At 42.7% G+C, this 17,933-nt stretch overlaps 1 protein-coding gene across 8 annotated transcripts in view; it reads left to right on the forward strand.

Annotated features, from left to right (window-relative positions):
* The window catches only part of Ntrk3 (neurotrophic receptor tyrosine kinase 3), a 395,823-nt gene that overhangs the window by 269,235 nt on the left and 108,655 nt on the right, over window positions 1-17,933 (forward strand). Inside the window, exons 13-14 of one of the 8 annotated variants that reach the window (XM_047538453.1) lie at window positions 9,844-9,978; window positions 11,580-11,932. The exons of 6 other annotated variants lie outside the window; for them this stretch is intronic. In XM_047538453.1, coding sequence (XP_047394409.1) covers window positions 9,844-9,978; window positions 11,580-11,698 — 254 coding nt within the window. In that variant the 3' untranslated portion in view covers window positions 11,699-11,932. Of the gene's footprint in view, window positions 1-9,843; window positions 9,979-11,579; window positions 11,933-17,933 lie in introns of those variants that run through there. One more of the 8 variants, XM_047538454.1, reaches the window with a different exon arrangement.

A 17,933-nucleotide genomic window follows, 5' to 3' on the forward strand; every position in this document is an offset into this window, starting at 1 on the left:
ACCAGAGAAGTAACTCATTTAAGGCTTTAAGGTCACACACAACTGGTACATAGTAGAACAGGGAGTTGAAGCCAGATCAGTCTGTCTGCAGGTCTTCCTGCTGTGCTTTGCTAAACTGGGCATCTAAATAAAAGGATGAGTGTGTGAAATATTGCAAAACAAGTATTTGAAATCTGATATAGAGAATTAGGAAGGCACTGGAAAGAGAAAAGGATGACTCCAAGAATTTATACCTTGAAAATTATAAGCATGGTAATGACTTTAAAGCACTGTCCTTTCAGAAAGCGAGAGGGTTTGGGAAGAGGATGATAGAAGTGTTGTGTCTGTGGCTCTGATGTGCAATAATGGAAAAGTCTAAGAAACCAGTTGGAATCCTGAAAATAACATTTGGAGGAAATTTTGCAACTGGAGATAAAGGATCAGAAGTCACCTTGATGGAGATGGACATTAATAATAGCATGTATGGGCAATGGAGAGAGAACAGATGGATAGAACACCACTTGTCATGCTTTAATCTGCACAGGAGCCATTTAAGGATTCTGTTAAAGTGCATATCCGGAGTCAGTGGGTTTGGGGTGGAGCTTGAGATTCTTCATTTTTTGCCAGCTACCAGTGATGCTGCTGCCATCACTCTCAGAATCACACTTTGAGTATTTGGCAGGGAGGGGACTAATCGGGGAGAAGCCACCATAGATGCAGATTGGCTACTCTTGCCAACAGAAAGAAGAGCAGCAGAAAAGTAGGAAGATGATCAGAGTGGCACACTATTATAGGTATTATGGGGATGTGGTGGGGTCAAGATGCCACATTCTGTGGAAATATCAAGTTGAAGAGACCAGATCAGAAAATCTGGTGTAGGGGTAACCATGAGTGATATTCAAGTTTTTGTGGTGGGAATAGAATTTGGATTGTGGAAATATGGGCATGAGTGAACTGTGACACTGAGGTTAGGGTTGGAATTGAATCACAGAAAATGTTGGTACCCAGAGAAACTGAAGAAATGGGATGAAATTGAATGGTATGGTAAAGTGGAGGACATTGCTCCATCATTTATTAGGAGAGACTAATAGTGAGGGCATACAAAAGATAGAGGTGACCATTTTACTGTACAAAGGGGAATAGAACAGGAGAGATGGAAAATGCTGGAGAAACAGGAAATATTTGAAGGAGAATGTTGGAGATGGGATTGAAAGTATCAGTTAAAAGGTTAGCTTTGTAACAAAAAAAATACATTTTTCTCTAATACAGAAAGAAAGAAAAATAACTAGTTTGTGGGGAAGATGGTATAGTAAGTTCATGCTTTAGTGCACCTACTCAACTTCAAATATATAGCAATAAAAGAATATAAAAGAAAACATAAGCAGACCCATAAACAGGATAAATAACCCTGTGGGCCAGAAATGGTACAGAAGTAAAAGGTGAAGAACAGAGTTACACTGGTTCTCATGCTGGGCTCCAGGTCTAGAGGAAAACATTAAGGACAGTGATTTAGCCCTGGAGGGATCTGCAGACTATATGTGCTCCAAATTGTCAGAAAATCAAAATTAGACTCACTGATTGCAGTCATGGGTGTGGGCAGGCTTCCACACTGAAGAAAAGAATCTGAAAAAAAACTTTTAAAAAATCATGGCTAACCCCTGTTTGGCAGTAGCTAATAGAAATCTGTGAGGAAGTATAAGGGAAGGGGATAAAGATTCAGCTTTTGAGTCAGGGACCTAGTTAAGCCACTCAACTAGCTGAACACTGTTGTGCTGTATACTAGGGGCTCCAAGCCAACATAGGATTTGGTTCAGAATTGAAGTTCCAAGAGGCTAAGTGAAGGCAACAACAACATCATCAACAAATTAACCAGTATATGTGAGCAGAAAAGAAAGACAAAAAAGAAAATTAAAAAAGAACAACTTCCCACTCAAAATTAATTACAATCCCAAATTATGAAATGTGTAAAATATTTAAGAAGGATACTTGCTTTCTTGAATTTTATTCAACAATATTCTGGTAATTCCAGCCAATGTAATAAAACAAGAAAAGACATAAAAGTATTAGAAAGACAGAGATGATGGTCCTTATGGTTAAGGATATGATCACTCTACATAGAATATCAAAGTATATTTATAAAGCAACCATTAGAACTAATTTGGGAATTTAGTAATATTGCTAAATCAAGATCATTAAATGTGTTTCATAAACACCATTCAAAAATTTAGCTCAAATCACATTTTCAGTGACGTTATTAACATTACAATAGCAAAACAAATAACATTTATGACAGCAAAAAATGAAATAAAATAAAAAATATGAATTAAAAAAATAACATCTAACAAAGGACATGCAAGATATTATGGAGAAATGCAATATACTATTGAGTATAAAGGAACTGAGTAAAAGGAGCACATGTATACTATTCATGAATGATAAGAACCAATATAATAAAGATGTTGATTCTCCCTCAAATCCATAAACTGAATACAATTTTAATAAAGTTCTCAGCAGGATTTTTGAAGGCTCCTACTTGGTAAGTTTATGCTATATTTCTATGGAAGAATGAAAGAGCAAGAATAGACAAGGTATTTTTTAAAAAGATAAAGTCTGAAGAAACTTGACCTTACACATTTACAGCAAATAAGCCAGGGATACAAATGGGCCAAGATATAATAGTTTTCTTTTTTAGCACTCAGAAAACATGTGTGTGTATATATATAGAGAGAGACAGACAGATGTGTGGGTATCTGTATATTTTTGTGTATGTCATTGCAAATCAGTTTGAAAGGGGGAAGCTATTCAATAAGATCACCTAAGGGAGAAAAAGTGATGTTACCCCAAGCAAATCGCAAAATAAATTAAAAAATCTTGGCGAAATTTAAAAGCAGAGCTTTGTTTTAAAGAACCTTCTTACTTAAAAACTCATGCACATATATGACTGCATGACCAATGTAATCCTACAATTTGTATAATTAGAAAAATGAGAGATTACACTTTATTTATGAGTGAGCTATCAAAATGTATAAATGCATTCTGTTATATACAACTAATTAGGGCAAAAATAAATAAATAAACAAATAAATAAATAAAAATAGTTTCAGACTTACAGAAAATTTGCAGCAATACTTTAAAGATTTCCCTTGTGTCCCTCATCCAGCTTCCCCTATTATAATCATCCTATGTTACCATGATACGTTCATTATAACTAGGAAACCAGTTCCAGTACATAACTGTTAACTCATCTCTATATTCTGATCTCATGTTTTCCCCTGGATATCCTTTCTCTGATCCAGGATACCACATTGCATTTGGTAATTGTGCCTTCTAACTTTGATCTGTGATAGTTGCTCAGACTTTCCTTGTTCCAATAGTCAGTCTTGACAATTTTGATGCGAAATGCTCAAGTTTTATGTAGAATGTTTATCATCTTAAGCTTGTATAGGTTGGGATCCTGGGTTTAGGGGAGGAAGACTACATAGGTGAAGTGCTGTTCTATCTCGTCTTATCAAGAGTATCTGTTTATCCCATGATCTATCACCCTAATGTTAGCCCTGATCTGGGTGAGATAGCATCTGCCAGAATGCTCCACTGCAAAGTTACCCTCTCTCCAACACCATTAAATTTTGAAATAAGCCAGATTCACCTCCTTGAACAAGGAGCATCATGTAAATTACTTGTAATTCTTCTGTAAAGGAGTTTTTATGAAATGTAGTACTTTTTTTAATAAAAGAGATTTATCATTTGACTTGGAGAAGGAAAACATTTCTTGAAATAAAGGGAAAGATTAATGTATTGGATTTCATTAATTTAAATCTATATAAGCACCATATACAAATTTAAAAGACCAACAGAGTAAGAGAACAAATCTCAATGTATGTATCTAACAAGATATTTGTATAGAGAATAAATAACAAACTCCCACAAATAAAAAGGAAAATAGCAATACAGGTATGGACACACACACACACACACACACACACATGTATATACACACACACAAAATGAGGAAAGGATAAAAATAGGCAGCTCACAGAACAGGAAACCCCAGTTGAGATGATGTGCAACTTCAGTAGTAATCAGGGAAATGATGTTAAAACTGTAAGGAAAAAACATCTACTACTCATCAGTTTGGAAGGAAAAATGTTTAATAATATCAGATATGGGAATACAAGATAACAAGTTCATCCATTTAGTAATTATAGAAATATGAGTTGGTATCATCACTTTGGGGAAACAGTTAGCAAGAGAGTGAAGTTAAGGATTTATAGACAGTAAATTAGGGGAATATCCTCTAAAGATGTGCTTCTCAAATACTTTCGTGCATAGGTATCACCTGAGGAGCTTATTAAAATTCAGATGTTGATTCAGTGGTATGTGAGCCTTCCTTTCTACCAAGCTTTCAGCTGTTCTTGGCACTGCTGGTCCACATGCCCATATTTCGAGTAACAAGGTGAGAGTAGAGGTCATCAAACTGCGGCCCACAGGCCAAGGGCCAATCTAACTCCTACTTTTTATAAATGAAGTTTTACTGGAATGTGCTTATTTAATTGGTTGTTGTCCATGGCTGTAGTCAGATTACATTGGCAGGATTTGATAGTAACAACAGAGATTGTATAGTTTGCAAAGCTGAAAATATTTTCTATCTGGCCCTTGATAGGAAAAGTTTGCCAACTAATGCTCTGGAGAGACTCTCCCACGTGTGCATAAAGAGACTTGTGTAATAATATTCATTGCAACATTTTTGGAATGATGAAAAAATAGAAACAAGTGTCAATTGGTAGAACAGGAAAATAATTTGTAGTATATTCACACAATGAACTCTATTAAAATTAAGAATGAGAACTACATACATCAATGTAGATTAAATCTAGAAAATATCCTTTTAAAAGTTTAAACTCAAGTAAAACAATACTATTATTTGGTTGTGGATATAAGCCTATGTAGCAAAATTATAAGCTGCCTGGAAATGATAGTCACGTATTTCAGAACAGTGGCTACCTATGATGAGAGGAGAAAGGAACAGGGATGGTGGACCCTTGATGGGTTCTCGACCATTATTATAATAGGTTATTTCTTTAAAATTTTGAAAAGAAGATATCAAAATATTATGGATCGTTAATGCTGGATGGTAAACACAGAGTTTTGATGCTCTCTACACTTTTGTGATAAATTCTTGAAAAGAGTCAAAATAATCCAGAAAGGGAGAAAAGCATGGAGCACATAAAGGGTATTTGAAGAGCAAGGAAAGGAATGAAGTTGGATTATCAATACCTAATACATGAGATTCTCTCTCCCAGACTGAGCAAGAAAAGAAGATGCTCAGCTATTGCAAGTTGTCTCTGATATAGTGATTTTTTTTGAGAATGGTAAAGAGATTTTACTATATCACTAATGTTACTCTATGACTTATGGAGGATTCTGATTCTGAGAGGTCACTTTGGTCATGTCATGTACTAGAAAGAACTTCACTTTCTCTGGGGCTCACATCTCACTTCTTTAAGCCAGATCAGTTTACTGTTAGGATAGTCTCAGTGGTGTTGGGCCATGTCTCACAGCACATCCTCCCCCTTTTGTTTTTGTGCCAGGTTTGGATGCCCTCCTACTTTGACTTCCCACAGGCCTGAGTTCATGAGCTCGCTCATTTGGGCCACTTTCAGCCTCTGCTCCCTCCCTCTGAGCATCTCCACCTAGCTGGAAGCAGACTTGGCTGTGCTAGCAAGTGGGTCAGGCAGTCTCATCACTCATTTTCCCAGCAGTATTGGGGCAACTTTGCAGGAAGAGGTGCCCTATATTGAAGCTGGAGATCTCCTTGCAACACCCTCAGCCATGAAGGCTACAACAGTTGTACTTCAACTCCAAGAACATTTCAATATCCCATGAGACCCTTTGTAACATAGAGGTCCCTATAATTTGTCATTATAAGGATAAAGGAATACTTGGGTCAAATCATGCCTCAGAAGACACAATAGCTACATTAAAAAGCCCTGCTGGTTGGCATTCAGTGACTTTTTGTCACATGCCTTTACATGTCAGCCAACTTGGAAAGCACAGTTGGCTGATGATATTAGTGCTGGCTTTTCTCCTATCAGCAGCATCCTCTGCTGTCCCTAGCCTATTGTCTTATTGGTTTATGAACACAATGCTTCCTTGCCCATACAGTGCAGTTCCTGAGCTCTCTCCCCTTTCTGAGATAGATTTGTTGTTCTACTATAGGTGTCTAGGCTGTGCTTTGTAATTGTTAACCATGACCAGAGGGAGCATAAGTTCGGTATCATAGAGGTAGTCAGTGAGACTTGCTCAAATGGTACTCCGTTGTGTTCAATGCACAGTCATAGCCCAATGCTTATTGTAAAGTTTCAGTCTCAAATGTGAAGACAAACCATGCAGGAATTATAAATAAGTCAAGGGGCAGGGAATAACAGGGAGTGGTGGAGAGTTGGGAAAATTGAAGAACATACATCTTCCCTAAACTCAGTGGCTACTCTGCTTTAGCTGATTATTGCCACACAGAAATGTTGGCTTGGCTTTGCCAGAACTCTTGGATTTTCAAGGGAAGGTAGAAATGGGGAATATTTTAAACATGAAATCTTCCAAGTTCTAAATGTTGGTAACTAAGAAAAAGATTTAGAAAGAAAAAGTGCTAAAAATATTAGGGGGTGGAAGAGAGGGGGAGAGAGAGAGAAAAAGAGAGGGAGACATATGTGCCATCCTAGGGTGATACATGGCCCAGAGGTTAGGTTTGTAACCTCAGAATGAGAAAATTAAAGATATGAGTTTTACATAACCTGATCTGTGACCAGCAAGCCTGCATTTGTGGTTCACCCCCCTGAGCTAGTGCCACCAACCTACATCTGTTGGCAGGAGAAGAAAGAACTTAGATTAAAAAGAATAATAGCCATGCCAGGAGGCAAAGGTACAGAACAAAGCAATCATAACCATATCTCAGAGATCCTTAGGACCTTGGCGACCACCTTTCTGTGTCTTTGGAGGAGCCACCACGTAGGCAGGAATAAAGCAAGAGACGTGGGTATGAGGGAGGTTTCCTTCATTGTAGTGAATTCTTTTCTGTCCACCCCTGCTCATGCAGCAGCCTAGGAAAGGATAACTGGAGAGAGAATTCCTCTGGGCAGAACGTTTGGTTTCCCAGGGTGTTCTCAGACATTTCACACCCTTTCTATGAGTGTGACCATATTCTGAACAATTGCTCTTCTTTCCAGACTCATTACTATCTCTTGTTCATGAGGTTATTTTTCATCCTTCATTGGCTGCACCCATGAACATAAGAAGAAAATGGAGTCAATGTCTAGACGGGGTCTGGGATTCCCTACTTGGAAAGTACCAATCCATACAAAGTGTTGTTGTGGGGGTGTTGGGTGTCACAGGACAGAGTACAAAAAATGAAGCATTCAGGGAAAGAGCTGGACCAGGCTCAGATGGAAGAAAGGAGAGGCAGAGCAGGGGGTGGGCTGCCAGGGAAGCTGTTCATGAAGAAAGAAAACTCTAGCCCTATGTCCAGGGCTCACTGACAAATGCAAAGTAGTTCATTACAAGGACTTTGGAGTGATGAAGAATTGGATTGAAATTCAGACTCACCTACAAAATAACCTTGGAGATTTTCTTTTTATATTATTGAGGCTCAGTTTTCCCACTTGCAAACTGGAGTTAGTACTGTTAAACTTTGAGGACAATAGAGGATAATAAATTAACTTGAGACAGCACTTGGCATTGTCACTAACTTACAAAGATCTTCAGATTCCAGGATGATTGACGATACATCTGATGGTAGGATTATTACAGCTGGGCATGGCTTAGGGCTCCTTTCTTTATCTCATGCCTATCTGCAGCATGATTCAATAATATTTCCTCTCTTCTTACCACTTGGGGAAGGTGGGTAGGCTGTGGTAAGAATGATATCCAGACTGGGGTGGGGTAGTCCCCCTTCCTGAATTGCTCTGTGCCTCCGGTTCCCTATTGTTAAGCCACCCATGACCTCAGCAGCAGGACTCCTGTGTATTTCATTCCACTCTGGAGTACAAAGTGCTTTTCTCATAGCCAATGCTATGTAAGTGCAAAGTGTTGCTGTGACGTAGCAATTTTAAGACGACAAATACATTTAAAGAGGGAATGTTTGAAAATATCCCAATAGAACTCCATTTGATATTGGGCCTTTTATTGAGGCCATCACCTAAGCCACTTTATGAAGTTAGGTAATAAAATTATGATGTCAGATAACAAAAAGAAGAAATAGAGACAGAAGGTGAGACCTTTGAGGATCCGAAGGCAGATGAAGAGAGTGTAGGCAGAGCATGAAGGAATGTTCTTGGTGGTGGGTGCTGGAAAGCTGGTATCTCTAGAATCCTGAAGTCAGACCACAGAGCTGAAACCTCAGTGAGGGAGAGATACTTAGGGTCTGCACAATTGTCAGAAAAAAAGACAGATTTGAAATTCTGGACCTCTTTTTGCATTGCACAGCTGTAGTGTCTGTCCTTTCCTTGCAGCAGTGAACAGAGGACTTGCCCGTGAATATTTGACCTGCTCTTGTCTTAATGAGTTAAGCCCTGTACCCTCCCATGCAGCCCAATGGGTGCTCAGTGCCCCATCTCCCCTAGCCTCATCTCTTCCTTCGCAGTTCCCCTCCCTTTTCCCAAATGGTCCTAGACTCTCTGGCTTGCTTCTCAGGAAACGTATAGTTAGACAGTCCCTGAAGACCAGGCTCTGTTCTGAACTACGGAGGGCCTACAAGTACCTTTGTACTGGATGATTTTGGGGAAAGCTGTTGGTGGAGAAAAATGTTAGACATGGGTGTCTGTGGGCCACCCATGGGCAAGGCCTTCTTTGGAAGTGTTATTTGCCTCTCTTTGACCTTTCCTCCACCTTCCTACCCCTTTCCTGTTATCTACTGTGGTCATGGTCTCCCCTGCTCTCCCCCCAGTAAATGCCTTTTCCTTCCTGCTCTGGGGTTGTTCTGAGGAAGGGGGGAGGAATGGAGGATTTTGGAGCACTGCCTCTTATGCTATCAGGCTTCAGCTTTGAGAATCTTGGAAAGGCTCCACCTGGGAAAGAGTTCCAGAGAAAACAAACTTCAGATCCCAGCTCATATGGGAAAAGGCTCATGTTCACGAAGGCAGCTTTAGGGACCTTGGCAGAGACTTCATCAGACTTGGCCCTGACCTTTAATGGATCTGACATGAAGTCTTATGGGGCCCATGGATGCTACATGGCCTCCCAAGGAGATTTCACTCTCAGAAGCTAGAATGATTGTTCTTTCATAGAGGTCATAATCCTCAGGTCTCCAGTGAAACAACAGCTTTTGTGGTTCCAAAGGTTTATGCCCTAACAAAAGGATGAAAGATTTTAAGGAAGCAACCCCCCATCCCATCATTACCCCTTGCTATAAAGCTTCCCTCATGGAAATTAGTGAAATTTAGTTGGTAATAAGAAGGCAGAAAGAGGGTCTTGAATCCAGTAAGATCATCTCCCAAGTGATAAGAATCTTTGCTCCAGGTCCAGGAGTGGCATCCAGAATGACAGTCATAGGCACCATTTTGAGACATTCTGACCCAAGAACGGGAATGAAGGGTGCAAGCATGTTAGGAAAGTGACTGGGCAGAGTTTATGGTGATGGTGAATCTTTCTTACCTGATTCCACGTGTACCAGTTCTATAATGCTGCTCTGTAATACTTGGAGGATAATGAATCTAAATTGTATGCCTAAAATAAGCCAAGTGCCCTATGGGTTCAGGATCTGGGAATACCCAGATTTCTGTCTCTGGCATTGTACACTTAAGAAGACTTCCCTGTGTTTTGCACTTGGGGCTCAATACTGACCATTAATTCCACCATGTCTGCCTCTTCTGCCAGGGGTCTTTTCAAACATAGACAATCATGGGATATTAAACTTGAAGGACAATAGAGATCATCTAGTCCCATCAACTCACTATATATATGAGGAACCTGAGGTCCAGAGTGGGGATGTGTCTTACCCAAGGTCACATGGTGAGTTACCTCCTTTGACATCTTTGTATGCAGTCATGACCCCTCCCCCACCAATTTTGATTTTTAAGACCCAAGGACTCATCATCAAACCTCCATACTTCTCAGAGAACTGGGTTATGGCTAGGTGTCCAGGGTGGTATTGGTATTCAAGTCCCTTAGGTTAAAACAGTCTCTCCTAGAGAAGGAAGCTTCACAGGGCCTACGTGAGGGGTATGGGAGAACCAAGAGAGGGACCATGGCCTGGAGAGAAACAGTGATATCATAAACCTCAGCAGGTTGCCCATGACCTTCTTTCCTTTTTCAGATTCAGGAAAGCCCTTCTCTGGAGACAGTACAGAGAAGCTATCTCAGAAATGTCTCAGTTTGAAATGGAGCTTTCCTCTAAATATGAGGTCATGGACAAGGAGTGTTACCTCTATCTTTACAAATCTGACCTTACTCCTTGCAGAGGGAGGTACCCCAACACCCCAAATGACTCAACCCTGTTTTGATCATAAGAGTCCAGTCGTAGGTTGCAGAAGGGAAAGTCTCAACATAATTGTATTGTTTCAAACTCTCCCCATCATGAACCCCCAGTGTCCAGTGGTCCATCACACCCTCCACATGCCTGCACATAGCTTTCATGAAAAGATAGGCTCACTCTGTTCACATATGTGTATACATGTGTACATGAGTGTATATGTGTACAAACACACACACATGCAAACATGTACATTCTTTACAGACATGAAAAACTCTGGGTTTAATCAAGCAACTTCTTTCTGAAGATTTGATTAGGAGTATCATGTCTCAGGACATCCTCATTCAGTCCCTGACTATGTGACCAGAAAGACACTGAGCTGTCATGGAAGTCCTCCTTGCTTGAGGCAGTCCATAACACAGTGACCACCAATGGTGCTCCTCAGGGATATGTCCATCCCCTGTAAGACTTGGAATTACGGGAAGGCTGAGACCTCAGCTGTCCTTTCCTAAACCATCATGGTCCTAGTGAAATGAGGCACAAAGGTCAATGGGTAAAAGCTCAGAGGTTTGGAAGTAGAGCCTCCGCCTCTCGGTGTGGTCAGAAAGGGTCTATGAAATTTCAGTTCCTAGAACTGGTATCCCTAACTGGGGCAGCATAGCCTTCTCCTTCCATCTCCTCTAGTGACCCCAGCATGCACACCCCTGCTCTCACCTACCCATCAGCTCATTGTCAGGGGATCCCCCTTCCAGAATTGGAATGACTGTATGTGATCATAGACCAAGACTCCCTAAGATGAGTCTGTTCCTCCTCTTCCATGACAGTCCAAGCCAAGTCCCCAAATGTGGCACTCACTTCCTTTCCTCGGTTCAGTGGAGGCCGCAGCAAAACTGAGTGTTTCCAGTTTTCCTGACCATTCTTGGTTTTAAGTTACCCCTTCCCCCTTATCTTTCCCTTTTGCTGGCAATTCATTTGGCTATTTCCAATGTATATCTATATCCATATATCTCTAGTTTTTCCCCTTTTCAAACTCCCTCTCTATTTCCCCTCCTAGTTTTGATCTTCTTTGGGGGTTTTGGTTTTTACTTTATTTTGCTTTTTTCTGTTTTTCTGTTTTTTTTTTCTTTTTGTTTTTTTATAGGTTTCAGAGAAATTATGTTGAATCCAATAAGCCTTCCCGGACATTCCAAGCCTCTTAACCATGGCATCTATGTTGAGGATGTCAATGTTTATTTCAGCAAAGGACGTCATGGCTTTTAAAAACTCCTTTTAAGCCTCCTTGTTTTGATGTCACCTTGGTAGGCTGGGCCCTCTGAGAGGTTGGAAGCTCTAGGCGTTGTTCTCTTTGGATCCAGGGATGCTAAGTAGAAACTGCATGAGCCACCGGTGCCCCTGCACCCTTTTATACCACCAAGATGGGCATTTTCCCCATCGTCCACTGGCAGGGTTGCCCCTTCCCTACAATCATCACCGTGCTTTTTTTTTTTTTTTTTTTTTTTTCCTGACCTACGAGGCAGCTCCTGCCACCATCTTTAGAGCCAATAAAGAAAATTAAAACCTGTGCACCAGGAGCCATCTTTTATACACAACTAGCTATTCTCTTCCTTTACAAAAACAACCCAACCGCCATGAGAAAGCCTGATGAAGTCCAGCTGTGCTGTGGCCTCACTTTCCCGCTTGGAAGTATGGGGTCTCCTTGGCTCTCCCTAGGACACTGTGCTGTCCTCTTAGTAACCTCGTCGCCCTGCAACCTCCAGTGGGGAAGAGTCACAAAGAGCACCTAAGCAGAGGTGGAGACGGCGCGGTAAGAGGAGAGGGAGCCAGGCCCAAGTGTTGCACCAGCTTAGGTCTCAGAGGGAAGAATGGAAACCAATCTTTTTGTTGTTATTATGGTTTTTTTTTTTTGGAGAAAATCATACCCTTTTTTGGACACACTTGCCCCTTCTTCTCTGGAACGGCTCACAGTGAGTGCGATATTAGAAAATTTCTTGGAAAGAGTTTCTCCAGGCTCCTTGGCCCCTAGAGGTGCAGTTCCGACAAGCTTTGGCTGCAGGAGGCCTTGCCCGTGAATTGGCCATCCTACTAGGACCACAAGGGACCGAGGGAATCAGGGAACAAGGCCCTTCCTGCTAGGCCATGATCCTGGGATTGGCTCTCTTCCCCCACTTCCACTTACTCTTGACTCAGAACTTTTGGAACCCAATGGAATCACCATTTCAAGGTCAAGATGAACTGAAGGGGAAGAGAAGTAAAATTTGGCCTCCTCCAGCCCCTCTCATGGCACCAGCGGACGTGTCACCCTGTTCTTTGGTCAATCTGTGTGTTTACTTTGCTTGCTTTGACTCATGCCTTACTCCACAGCCACCCTCTCCCAAAGAGGGGGGCTGTTTCCCCTGTTTCTGACTTGATCCACTGGGGAGAAAGAAGAAGTTGTCTGTTCCTTGCTAGATAGGAAAGGCACATTTGCAGGGTCTGAGACTCTCCCAGATTCACTGACACATTGGCTGAGTGGACTTCTGGCTTGGTCCAGCTCTCCGTACACCCACTGGGAGTCCCTGCTACATGAAGGCAGCTTAGATTGTCACTTGATGATGATGAACAAGGAACAGGGAGCACCCATGGGGGAGTCCTTAGGAAAATATGATGGTTTTTATAACCCATTGTGTTTTGGGGGCGGTGTTGCACAGCAATAGAGAATAGATTCTATGCCTTTAGCAAATGTACCTGGGAGTTAAAGGCTCTTACTGATGGGTTGATGGGTTCTGCTTCCCCTGGGTCCTGTGGATGATGCTTCTTCATATCAGGTTCCCAACCTGATCTGTAGATGCCTCCATGGGGGTTGAAAAACAGGAAGCTTTCCAAGTTCTTGCCCAGTATCTGGGGTGGCCTCCCAGGCACCAAGTTTCCAGAGTACCACCTGGAGTTTCAGGTTCTCTCCGGGATGTCTAGGTGTGTGTTTATGTAGCCCCTTCCGGTTCCCCTCATCTGCTCCCCATGGCTCCACGTCAGGCCATTCCCCATCACGCCCTGCTGGCCCCTTGGGTCTAGGGCCTCCTCCCGAGTGTGGCTTTAAGGAGTAAGCTTGAGGATGATGTTTTTAATTATTGTAAATCATTACCTCATTTCCAGCCTCCCAGGCTTCATCCATCCCAGCATCTTTTATTCTGCCATTTTCCTCACCTTGTGCTATGACATTGGGGCATTGTGTTTCCACAGAGACTTATAGGAGTGTTCAGTGTATAGTTTCTTAATAAACACTTTATTTTCTAATGAAATGACTGAATCAGACCTCTTATTTGGAAATTTTGCCAAGAACATTAAAGATATGGAAATTCTAGGCTGCCCACATGTTCTCTCCTGTTTTCTATTACTCTTTTAAAGAAGTTTCTTAGCTCAATTCTGTTTGCAAAGGTGTTTACAACCTGTTCCATTGGTTGCTTTCATTGAGACTCCTCCAGAAAGGTCAGGTTCATATGGCAAAGTGTTTCCTCATCTCATTGAGAAGGATTTAGAGGCTCAGATAGGTCAAATGATTCACCCAGTGTCACACAGCAGAAGCAGTCACTACTAGGATCCCTGAGACTTTCACTCCCTTGGAGAACTTTTCTTTTATTTGAACAGCTAAGATTTGTGGAGGTGATCTTTTCAGGGCTGATTTACAAAGGGTTCTGAGTGTGGGAATGGGGCAATCCTTTATCTTTTGTGCACAGCAAGGCAGTGGATTCTTCCTGGGACAGAGTGATTATGTATCTTCCCTGTGCATCTTGGGGATATGACTGCCTAGAGGAAGATGGGATTCTGGAATCACAGGTCAATTTCCTGATCATTCAGAGATACCTCCTACACACACACACACACACACACACACACACGTGCACAAATACATATCACATGCATATACTCAGGTGGACCCAGCTGTCCTAATGGGTCTCATGTGTGTGGCAGAAATGGTGAGACAAAATAGTCTTGAAGTCCTACTGAAAGTCAATGCACATGCTTAGAAGAGCTGGCACATGTTTGCCCTTGGTCTCTGGGCCCTGATATACTTGTAGGGGTTAAGATGCTTTCTATGACCTATACTCTCTTCCTTTTTATGAGGAAGGGACACGTAGGCAGTAGACAAGGAGCAACAGTGGGGAACAAGGACTGGGGGAGGGATCCTGGTTGTATTTGAACCTTTCACTAGGCCCAGAAGCCTTGCTGGAACTGGGTCACTTAGGAAATCAAGGTGAAACAAATCATGGAATATGGGGGAGCTTCCCTTGGGGTCTGACTGGGAATTGGTAGGCTACTTACCCTCACATTATCTCCTATTTGGGTCTAGCTTGATTTGAGTCTCTCCTACCCAAAATGGAAGCTACCATCCCATACAGTGGCCTAGTGGGATGGTGGAGATTACCCTAGCTCTGCATTTTTCTTTACTCAATATCTAGGGAGCCAGCGTTGGAAGAGGGTGGGGACTGTCCTTGGAACCATGAAAGATGCATGGGTTACAGGAAGAGCTTTCATTTTTAATATGAGAAAGGTTTAAGTTTTTCTATGTTCTGATGTGCAGAGCTTGCCAATGCATAGGAGAACAGCTAAGGGGTAGCAGTATCTCCTAAGAAAATGGTAGGGAACAGGGAAAGAATTCATGGCTTAGAAGGAAGTATTGATATTAGCCAGGTGGAGGGAGAGCTCTTCTGATGGGGCAGGAGGCAGAAAGAAAGATTGGGGGACGTGGAGTCCCTTAGAGGTTTAGGTGCAAGAAAGTGAGAAGGTTCTTGCTTGGTGGCTCCTATTTTGTCTATAAAGTGTAAGGCAAGGCCTTGTGCTATGAGTGAGAAGATTCAAAAAGAGTTGAAACGTTCTCAAACAGCAGCTGAAGAGAACACAGCAGATGCCAGGGAAGCATAGGAAGGTTATTGGGAAGAAGGAGGACCCGGCTGAGTTTGGAAGAGGTTAGTCTCTAGGCCTCTGCTTTCCATGTTTTCCTGTTCGGTATGTAAGTGCCATGGCATTTATCCCCCCATTACCCCTCAGGGGCAGGCAGAGCTGACAGGGCATGCTTGAACTCAGCCCAGGGACAATGCCAGCTTGGACTGGTTTCAGTTAGGGCAGCTCAGGGCACAGTCAGACCTGTAGGTCCCTGACCCTCTGGGTTTGAATCTCACCCATAGGATTTCCTTATGACTTTCTTGGACTTAAGTTTATGTTTGTGCCTATAGGATTTTGCCGTAGAGGTTTATAGCTCACAGCCCATGAGGTCAGTGTGCTTCCCAGGTACTCTCTGGATCTTGATTTTGGAGGGGTGGTTGAAGGAGTTTGGGTTGTGAATCTTTGAGGGTGAGAAACTCAACTGCATCTTTAATGTGGCATAGTGTGTTCCAGAGCCATGCCCTGGAGCGGCTGTTTGTCACTAGTGTTGTGTGACTAGGTCCTGGAATAGATTTCTAAGCTCCACAAAATGGGGCCACAATGGAGCATTAATAATAATTATTATATTTAATTTAGGAAGCACCTACTCAGAGCCAAGCACATTCTACCCACAAGAAAATCAAGGCTCAGGAAGATTCAGTAACTGTGCTGGGCTTTCATAGCATTTGATTAGCAGAACCAGGTTTGAGCACAGTGTCAGCTTGACCTGCTACCCCTGCAAAGCAGCCCTTCTTTGCCTTTGGAAGGCCGCAGTCAGTCCTTGGGGCTGCCCAATTATAAATGTACCCATCACTCTGAAGACAAGTCTTTGTTAGTGGCTTCTGGAGCTAGACAACGTGCCTAGCTTCCTTCTGGTACCACTGAAACAGGGCTATTTTCAAGACTCTAGAAAAGAACATCTACAATATTCCTTTCTCACTCTTTCTAGCATTTCATGACCCGGAATGCCCAAAAGTGTGGTTGGTCTTAGATCTAAAATTAATCCCCTGGTTTGCAGTTGCTTAGATTCCCAAATGGTGATCACATCTTTGACATTGGAGAAGACTCATTGGGTGAGACCAAGCCCATCCTTAGGAAGTAGGTAGGCTGCCCAGGTATGGGCAAGCATGAGAAGTTTTAGACAGGAAGGTGATGGAAGAAAGATGCCTGATTGAACACCCCTGTTTGACCTTTCTTAACCCTACCTCAAAGACCTCCAGGTGTGTTGAAGCTCAGCCATGAGATTCTCACACAAGCAAAGAACAGGGGCAAAGCAGTTTCCATTTGGAAGCCAAGAGGCTGGTCTCTGCCTGCCCTATCTCTCTCCTCTTATGTTAGGAATTCCTTTCTGCAGCCAAGCTTTCCGCAGCCATATCCTCACCTCTACCTCCTCAGTCACAGGTGTGACCCAGACACAGTACTGGGCTATGACACTTCCCCTAGCTCAGCACAGTTCCCTCAGGTAAAGGCCAGCCATGAGTAAAGAATGAAACCTCTCAGGTACAATGGCCAAGTGGCAAGGGAGGGCTGCAGGCCACAGAGGGAGCCAGGAGCAGGCAGATCAACACAGGGTGACTTCATTGTTTTCATTGTTGTGCAGCTTTCTGAGCTGAGCCAGACAGGGATTAGGCAAAGAGCCTGAGTCTTCATTCTTTCAGTGTTGCTGACTCCTGCACTTGGGCTAGACTTGCACATTGCTGCCAGCATGACTCTGAAAGCAAGAGCAGAAAAAAGGGTGGCAGAGAGGGACAGGCAGGGAGCAGGGTGGGGTGGGGTGATGCTGGCTTCTATGAGGCTGCTCTGAGAAGGGCCAAAGGAAAACCCTGCAGGGTGACAGTAGAGGGGCTGAGGAGGGTGGGAAAAGATGGGAAGCCTGGTTCGCACCTGAATTGTCCAGCAAGGACCTGGAGTTCTTCTCCTCCCCTCTCCTGGCTCGACACCACCCACCCTGTTCCCACTCTTTAATGCTGGTTGATGTGGGCGAAGCTGTCTGCAGCCTCAAATTTCTTTGGATAGCTCTGGTTCTGCATTTTGCCTCTAGAAATCCTACTCTTACACCCCCTGTACTTCCCACCTCCCAAGAGAACCTCAGACTAGCTCTGACAATATATTTTCAGAACTAAATAAGACTCCTCCTTCAACCCTATTTGAACTCAAAATTAAATAGAAAGAGATGAGTTGGCAGGAGATAATATCCCTTGCCTGTTTTTTGAGGGGTTTGCTTCTGAAATTACATTAGGATTTTGGGGCCCACTTGGGTGGGATATTTAGTCCCAATCCTCTTCTCACTCAGTGGATGAAACTTCTGACTAAGATAAAAGTCACATTTGAGGGTTCAGAGGATGGGGGTCAAAACTCCCCACACAGTCATGGAATGGGTTTGAAGAGCAAGAAGTGAGGCTGCCCCAAGCTGTATGTTCCAGGATCCCAGTCTGGCTCCTGGATTCATCTAAGTTTCTTCAAACTTAGATGAAGGGGACAAAGCCTCATGTCAGCTCAGACAACACCACCAAGCCTGACTTTGGTAAGTTAATGCTGGAGATCTCAGTGGCTGATGACAACCAGCTTGTCTTCGTGTCTCTTTCCCCGACCCATTTCT

Source organism: Sciurus carolinensis, chromosome 2, assembly GCF_902686445.1.
Source record: "Sciurus carolinensis chromosome 2, mSciCar1.2, whole genome shotgun sequence".
Lineage (NCBI taxonomy): Eukaryota > Metazoa > Chordata > Mammalia > Rodentia > Sciuridae > Sciurus > Sciurus carolinensis.